This window comes from Pteropus alecto, unplaced genomic scaffold (genome assembly GCF_000325575.1).
Source record: "Pteropus alecto unplaced genomic scaffold, ASM32557v1 scaffold92, whole genome shotgun sequence".
Classification (NCBI taxonomy): domain Eukaryota; kingdom Metazoa; phylum Chordata; class Mammalia; order Chiroptera; family Pteropodidae; genus Pteropus; species Pteropus alecto.
Genome location: NW_006432447.1, coordinates 6,979,665 through 6,988,143, shown reverse-complemented (window position 1 = coordinate 6,988,143; position 8,479 = coordinate 6,979,665). Strand labels below are relative to the sequence as shown.

At 51.8% G+C, this 8,479-nt stretch overlaps 1 protein-coding gene across 1 annotated transcript in view; it reads right to left on the bottom strand.

Moving 5' to 3' along the window:
* Nucleotides 1–2,054: 2,054 nt before the first annotated feature.
* The window catches only part of SLCO2A1 (solute carrier organic anion transporter family member 2A1), a 45,444-nt gene continuing 39,019 nt past the window's right edge, over nt 2,055–8,479 (bottom strand). Inside the window, exons 12-14 of the mRNA XM_015585852.2 lie at nt 7,480–7,544; nt 4,983–5,106; nt 2,055–4,026 (exon numbers count right to left, since the gene is read on the bottom strand). Of these exons, the coding sequence (XP_015441338.1) occupies nt 3,909–4,026; nt 4,983–5,106; nt 7,480–7,544 (307 nt within the window). The 3' untranslated portion in view covers nt 2,055–3,908. The remainder of the gene's footprint in view (nt 4,027–4,982; nt 5,107–7,479; nt 7,545–8,479) is intronic.

Sequence of the window (8,479 nt, the reverse complement as noted above, 5' to 3'; positions counted from 1 at the left end):
GCTACATGCACACACACACACACACACACACACACACACACACACAGCCCCTGCCAATCTTTCTGGGAATCTGTAATATAATATTTTAATATCAATTTGATACTGACTGGATTCAGCCCCCAGCTTAACTGTATCTCTCCATCTTTGAGAGTAGTTGGAGTAAATCACAATATGGCTTTGTTTCCTAAGCAAGAATCTGCAAACCCGTCAGCAGGTGGGGGTGTTCCCTTGACGGTCTGTCTGTGTACAGCTCTCTCAGAGCCCTTCCCCCTGATGGCCTTTTCTTCCTTGTCCATTGTCTGCAACTCTCCTTTCACTAAAGATGCTATAGGGTGATAGTGGCCCTGGTTAATGAATAGCTGTAATGATTTTGCTACTTGAAGAAGGTGGGTAAATGAAATATTACCTGGCTCTTCCCACTCCATTACCCACCTTACATGGCCCTCAGTAGATTCCCCCACCTCCCTCCCAGGGGCCAGTGAACTTTAGTGCAAATAGAAGAGGCTCCCCGCAATTTCAGAATGACTCCAAAAGATAGAGCTGGTTCTGGAGCTGGAATAGACAGAGAGGGCTGGACAGCCTGGTTTGAGTCCAGGTCCAGTCAGTTATCGTTTGTATGAAGTTGGCCACAATGGTTACTTCCTTCATTTCAGATTTCTCATCTTCGGATGGGGCCCTGAGATCAGTCTGTCTTCCATCACAGGCCTCTCTATGGTGAGGATCACCCTAGAGGGCTTTGGGCCAAAGGATAACTTATGGAGCTATGGCATTTGATTCTCACTGCATTTTTCTCTCTCTTATGCCAAGAACGTTCAAGGAAGGATGGGATAAAAAGGATCCTGCAGGCCTGTTCTTTCCTGGCTTTTTCATGCAGCCCTGGGGGAGAGGGAGAGGGAGTGGAGCAGAGGGTGGGCTTCCTAGAACTGGCCAGGGAGGTGACGTAGATACGATGTGCACAGGGAAGTGGTTCTATCCCTGGGATCCGGCCTCTGCAGGGTCTCTAGACTCAGGGGAGAAGCTTTGGCCTCAGACTGGGAAGAGACTGAAGGCACACAGTGGCAGGACCTAAGTACCCACAGGTGGCTCTGGGAGCCAGACCCAAGAATGCCAGCCAGCAGGATGAGGACTTGAAGTCAGACATAAGTGATTTAAAGAAATAACTGTGGCACACGTTTTGCACTCTTAAGTTTGTAGAGTGAGGATTCCACTCTCAGTAGTAAGAACCTAATACAAATGTGAGCTCTTGGATTGTTTCACATGCCTACTAGCTCCTGACTGCAGCCACTCAGGAAATCAGATTTGTAGAACCCCCTTCCCCATCTTGTTACCTTTCACTCACATTTGAGCTTACCAAAGGTCTATCAAGTGTGTAAATTTCTCAGTGGCCTAAGCATGAGTGGGCATCCCTGAGGCTGTGCTGCATTGATGACCCACCGCACAGCATCTGACAACCTCTCGCATCGGCTTCACATGAGGAGCCAGTTAAAACTGCCACTCCTGGGTCCCCCTCAGACCCATGGAAACGGACTCTGAGGCTGGGTGGACAGTGCTGGAACTCTGCATTTCAATAACATCCTCTACGAGAGTTTAATGCTCAAGGAAGTTTCTTACGCTTTGCTCTAGAAGTGAAATGAAGAGACACCATTATATTCCCTGCTGGCGGCTGAGAGAAAAAATTTGTTGTGGGAGTGGTAGTGTGGGCTGCGACCACATGATCAATGACAATTACGATATCAATTCCATTTTATACCATGGACTTAGCTGTTTGGGTTGAACTCCACTTCTGGATATAAACTCAAGAGCAGGGATCAGGTCTCCTGAGAGATCAGCACTAGGGGCCTTTGACAGCCACCTGCAGAACTTCACCGAAGGAACAGGAAGCATCTGCTGCCTGCTCTGTACTGGGCTGATGGTTTGAGAGAGGCATTATCTCTGATCCCCACAAGCTCCTGAGGGCTGTGGCATGGGCACCTCCTCTGACTAGAAAGTGCAGGTGCTGTCTGCTCTCTGTCTGGCAGATACACATAATAGGACAAATTAGTGACCAACTTAAATCAATAGTAAAATGACAATATATTAATAGCAATATCATAATAGAATAAAGACTTGGAGAGCAACCAATCTTCCAGGATCTGAAGGGTGGCATTCACTGTTTGTGAACTTAGCCGAAGGCAGTGCCTCCAGAATTTGGTTAAATTGTGGCAAGAAGGACAGTGTTAGTAGCACGGAATCATTTTCCAAGCAGAACCATTTTAAAGGCTGAAACTGGTCCTTGAGGCTGCATGGAGCCTCCCTTCCTGAGAGATCTTTAGAAATAAGGCTGGTGGCTTTGGAAATAAAGCTGCTGTAACAGTGGCTTTCACAAAGACTTCATGGCCGTTTGGCTGTTGACATAAAGTTTTTGGCTTACCACCATATGAGGCCTTTCTGGAGGTGGCTTCCGGGGTACCCTGGAAGGGTTTTTCAAGGGATCCACACGTGGGAATGACCAGTGCCCAGCTGCTCCAGAGGATATGGTGCAGCCAGGTCTCTATCTGGCAAAGGGCCAGGTACAGGATCAGTCTGGTGGGACATGATGGTCAAGATCTTATTGACAATCTCTAGGCTCTTGCTGTGCCTGTCTCCTAGCTCCCCCTGCCCACTGAGCACACTCTCGTTGGTGGTCCTAATGTGCGTGGAAGGTAGGGGGTTGGGATCCCAGGGAAGCTGGGTGGAGAGCAATGTACTAGCACTGTCTTGCACAGAGTCGGTCTCCAATAAATGTATTTGTTGATGAAAGGCTCTACCACACAGCTGCAGTGTCTCAGCCAAGGCCCTGACAGGTTGCCCAACTCTGGGGGCAGTGAGAAGAGGCTGAGGAAACGCTGATGAATTGGAGCATGTTTGAAACCAGGAAGGTCAAGCTCACCAGCCTCTCTTTTGTGGACTGCAGCTCACCATCCAGCTTTTGACCTTCCCTTGGCTTCCACACTTGCTTTGCTGACATCCTGGGCTGCTTCTCTTTACTCAGTGGCATAGAGGCTCAAGTCCAGCCAGGGAAGCCCATGTAAAGCCACCCCATCTGCTCCAAGGGAAATTTGGGGAGGGTCTTCCCATCACTCTGAGAGGAGGAGTCTTGTCTTCACATTATAGGGGTGACAAGTTGGGCATCATGGCCATTTCACAGCCTTCCTTGGGTCTTCACCATGGTGTGACTTTCTTAGTTTGAAATATATGCCCAGAAAGACGGAGAGGAACATGCACAGACCCTTGCATAGAAGGGTCTAGAATTAATCTGAACAGCATTTGGATGACCTGTCCTCCGGGTGCCTTAGTCCCTGTTCTGGTGCCTGAGTATGGGTAACCGAGAGGGGACCAACTGGCCAAACTTCCCAACACAGCAGCTTCCAAAATGGCCTCTTGGGGCAGGAAGTGAGGACCCAGAGGAGGGAAGCCAGCCCCTCCTGGGCTCTGTATCGATGCTGAACCCAGATGCAAAGGGGTCTACGGCCAGGCTCCCTCACCCCCCTGCCTGGCCGTGGTCCTCAACAACTCAGCCTACTCCCTCCTACCTCCGGGTGGACACCCCCTTTCCTCTCTCCACTTAGGAAACCACCCCCTCAGAGGGCATCCTTGCTGGAGGATCCAGCACTGAGGAGAGCCTGGGCAAATGGGGGCCCTTCCCAAAGAGCCAGGGAAGACCTTGCCCTCCAGCTCTGTGCCCACCTGGCCCAGGAGCTCAGTGGCCCTAAGGAACCCTGTGAACAAGGGACCTTTGGGAGGAGGTAGGGAAGGCAATGGTGAATGGGGTTTTCTTTCTTATTTAAAAAACAGAAAGGAAATGATGTGTTAACATTAGTAAATATAGGCAAGTGTGGAAGGGCATGTCCACTCTCGGAGAAGAGCAGCACTGGGCCGAGGGTCAAAGGTCAGATGAGGTCCTCAGCCTTCTGCACATTGTACTCCTTGTTCTTCTTCACCCGCCAGCTGATGATCAAGAGAAGCAGGGTGCCCAGTGCCTTGTAGCCCACCTGCAGGCCCAGGTACCTGTGGGGCAGGAGGACACAGGACTGGTGAGGGGGCGTGGAAGCTCTGTGACCCTCACCCTGGGGCCACTGCCACCAGGAAGAGCAGTGTCATTCTCACAGCAGCCCATGCAATATGTTGTCACCGCTCAAGTAAGGATCTGTCATCACCCAGGTGGAGACCATTTTTTTCATTCCTTTAATCCACAAGGGTACAAGCCTCCTGGGAAGCGGGTAGGGAGAGGTGTGCAGGACTCCTAACCCAGTGGTCCTCATCTTTGCACTGGCGCCCCCAGAGGCCAAAGGCAACACTGCAGCCCCAGCCAGGCCTGAGGGTCCTGTCCTCCCAAAAGGCCAGAAGGAAAGGGGCACCTTCCTGCTGCCCCCTTGGTCCACCCCTCTCTTGGCCTTCTGTGATACTCTCACATCATTCCCAGACCGCGTTCAGCCCCCTCAAGCCCCTTCTCCCCACCGTTTCTTGTCTGTGTGATGATGACAGCGGGTGAGGTGGATGGAAGGGGTACAGAACTCAGTGGCACTGTAGCTGGGCTCAGACTCCCTGAGGCAGATTGGGCCCACCTGCCCTTGGCTTCTGCCAGGAGCTGTGACTGGACCCCTTCCTTCTGAACAGTGGGTGGTTGGCCTTGCATCATCGGTTCACAGCCACGCCTCCCCCATAGACTCCGGCCATCCCCTTTCCTCTTGACACACTTCATTCTGCTGCTGTCCCTCTTAAGGGCCAATGGCGACTGCAGATTGGGGGCTATCTCAGAGCATCCCCTGAATTTTGTTACTTGGATGGCTCTCTGTGAGCCCTGAAATGCTTGTCACCAGTGGCCCCTGCTACCCATCTATGGCAGCACCCCTCTCATCCCTCGGAAGCCTGACAGTCCCCACAATAGTCACCAGAGCAGATGACTGCCCTTTGCTTGGGCCTGGGGCCTGGCCTCCTCGACACACGATGTGCTGGGTCCTCACCTGTCTCGGAGGGCGTCATTGTCATAGTAAGCACAGGCCCCTCGCCTCCCCGAGCACTGCAAGTTCCACCGGATGCAGGAGTAGTCGATGGTGAGGCCATAGAGAGCTGGAGATGGCAGCCAGGCTGGCATCAACGGGAAAAGAGTTCAGAGAGCTCAGGTCACATGGAGCTGCAGGCAGAGGCATCTGGCAGGGTGAAGAGCCAGCCCCCCAAGGCCTTGCGTGTCACAGGTGTGAGGGCAGCTTTGCCCCGCCCCTGGGAATCACAGTGAGTTTGGGAAGCAATAGCTTTCTGTGAAGCCTGAACTCGTCTTTCACTAGAGCTTAGAAGAGAAAAGGGACCAGGGCCACTTTTCCAGGGCGGAGTGAGTCACAGAGGTTCCCTTGATGCCAGCTTACAGACAATACAGTTCCCATTGACTCCCCGTGTCTCACAGCAGCCTGGAGGGGGGGGAATGTCCTCTTTTTAAGGAGGAAGGTGGGTTTGGAGAGCTCACCGTCAAATAGCCAAAAGGGGTCAGGGCTGGACTTCGAACCCTAGTTTACTAAGGTTCGAATCCCATGTTCTTTAACTACACCAAGCTGCCCTGCTGACTCAGCCAACACCCCTAGAAGAACCCCAACACCCTGGCTGCTCAGAGTTTCTACCCCAGGTACACTAAACTTCCTTGAAGCTGAGCAGTGAGACCTGGTCCAACAGGGGCTATATGCCTTACCGCTCTAAAATATTCTGGAATGGCCCCTGTATTGTTCGCTACGATTCTAGACAATCACTGGACTGGGGAGGGCCTGCTCTGGAATCCACACCCAGGCCAGGCCACCTCAGTCTCAGAATCACTGTGCTGAGAACAGCCTTCCAGACTCTGTTTACGGCCCTGTCAGAAGCTGCTTCCAGAGGAAAGAGGCAATCTTCTGCTTGTGACTCCACCCAGAAGCAGGGAACCTTCCAGAACCAGCCTGTCTCCTCAGGCCCTGTCTCCTCAGGCTCCCTCATCTCCAGGTGACTGGGAGACTGAAGCTGGCCACAACTGACCTCGGATAATGTTCCCTAAATAGAAACAAAGTCCAGAAAATTTTTTGACCAAGTCCCAGTGGGTATATCTAAATTTGCTGGGGTTTATAAATACAAAGTCCTTTATTCTACCCCAGTGGAACTATGTTCTCGGCTGAATGGAATCCCTCCAGGCCTGGCTTTCATAAGATGGTCTCACATTGAGTTATCTGAGTTCAAATGAAAACACAAAGGCAGTGTGTGCTTTGAGCAGCGAGAGGGCGATCTTTCCAGGTGGCGGGAAGAGGTAGGGCAGGGCTCTTTGAGGTTTCAGAGCAAGTCACAGATGAGCTAGAAATGAAAACGAGGAGCTGTGATGACGACAGCTCCTCTGCCACCAGGACAGCATAGATCCTCCTGCTCTGCTTCCTCTGTGTTTGCAATTCAGACCCAGAGGAGCAAGTGGCCCGAGGCTAAGAAATCCCACTGAAGCTGGTTCATTCTTGACATCTGAACACCTCACCTAACATCCGCTGGAGAGGGCCCTGCAAAAGCTTCCGCTCAGCAGGCCCAGGAGGTGATATGTCATCAGAAAGACAATGGAAGACGCGTCAGGGCCAAGTGCAGACCTGGCTCCTGGATAATTATGCACACTGGGCTCTGTAGGAAGTTCAGCCTTTGAGGTCAGAAAGTATCCCTTGATAGTAACTGAAGTCCCTCCACAGCCATTGCCATACTCCCCACTGCAATGCGCAGCCCCTAGGTTCTTAATAAACATGTCCTCAGTTGGATCCAGTCCCTTTACTTCATTTACCTGTCTCTGCAGGGGTTTCCATATAAATGCCTCGTGTTTATCTAGTGCCTAGGGACTGTCCAGTATGAGCAGTCTGAGAAAGAGCCTGCAATGTGCTGGGTGGCCCACGCATGTCCCTATCCCCAGGCCATGCACCCGGGGAGGGCTGCCACGCCTTGTTCCCGAAGCCGGCTCGCCTTCCCGTGTGGGCATTACGGATCATGTGTGTTCACAGCTCCATTCCTCCGCAGGCTCTGGGCCACGTGAGGGCAGGCAGAGTTCCACGTGGAGAAATGTTTGCTGAATGGTGGTAAGAGGAGTAAATTTTATAAAATGGGAGGGAAGCCAGGGCTAGGCTCAGCTGTCATTCTGGCTGAGACAGGAATGCAAGGTTTTGCTCTTATAGGAAGTTCTTGGACAGAGATGAAAACTCCTTGCCTTTGAGTCTCTATTAGGTATCCTCAGCTGTGTCTGCTTTTCATTTTTCTTATATAATTTAGTTTGGAATTGGCACCACAGATGGAATCTCTTCTAACCACAAGTAATGGAGAAACTGCCCATATAAGATTTGGGCATTTAGTGTTGTCTTGATTATTCACAGATTCTCTTTACAACAGAGATGAGAGAGGGCTTTCCCCATCCCTGCCCTGAACCCTGTCACCCGCAGATGTCCTGGGGCCACTCCTCAGGAAGGGAGCATCTCAGACACTTACCCAGCAGGCGCATTAGCAAGAACTGTACCCCAATGGCAAATGACTTTTCTTCCTGGTTCACCACACTGCAGAGGAAAACAGGAAATCAGCAGCAGGAGGACTCAGGGCTGTGCCTTCCCTCAGTTAGGGGCAGCCAGGCTTAGTCAGAACCTGCCCTCACACCACCTGACGAGCCACCTGGCTGACTGGATTCACCTCAGACGAGCACTTCTGTCGTTTATATCAGTGATTCTCAAAGCATGATTGCTGGACCAGCAGCATAAGCATCCACTTGGAACTTCATAGAAATGCAGATTCTCAGGCCTCATCTCAGACTTAAGAATCAGGTATGCTGGGGGTGGGGCTCAGCAATCTGTGTTGTAAGAAGCCTTCCAGGAGATCCTCAAGTTTGAGAACTACTGGGCTCTGTGATTTTCAGGGCTGCTCAGAGTCCCCTTCAAGAGGCAGTGGCCAAAGAGGCTGGGAGAAGAGAGAAGGATGCTGAAGGGCATGTTTATAGCAGCAGGTCTGAACAACGCCCACGGAGTGTTTTATAACAATAAAAGGCAGCCCCAATGCAAAGTGTGATTAGGGCCCCTGGGCTGTATGCTTCCGTATGCAACTAAAAGGATCCTCTACCTAGGGCCAGCTTTGTGGGCATGCGACCTGCGCACTCTCACAGGGCCCCACCCTCAGAAAGGCCCCACGTTTGGTTTGATGCTCTGCCATGACTGTCTTGAAAATCTTAATAGTTTTGGAACTGGGAGCCCTGCATTTTCATTATGCACTGGATCTTGCAGATTATGCAGCCAGCCCTGCCTCTGCTCTTCTTCCCGCAAGTGGGGAACAGTGTTTGGCCGAGGAAGAAGATTCAGAGAGACAGGAGGTGGTATCACCAGGCCCCGCCATCCCAGCAGGCCATGGGACTACTCCCCCAAATACAAGGCGGGGAGCCAGGAGCTGGTTAGTTAGAGGCACCAGGCTTCTCTGCTCTCTGAGGACACACACTCCTGGGGGGGTG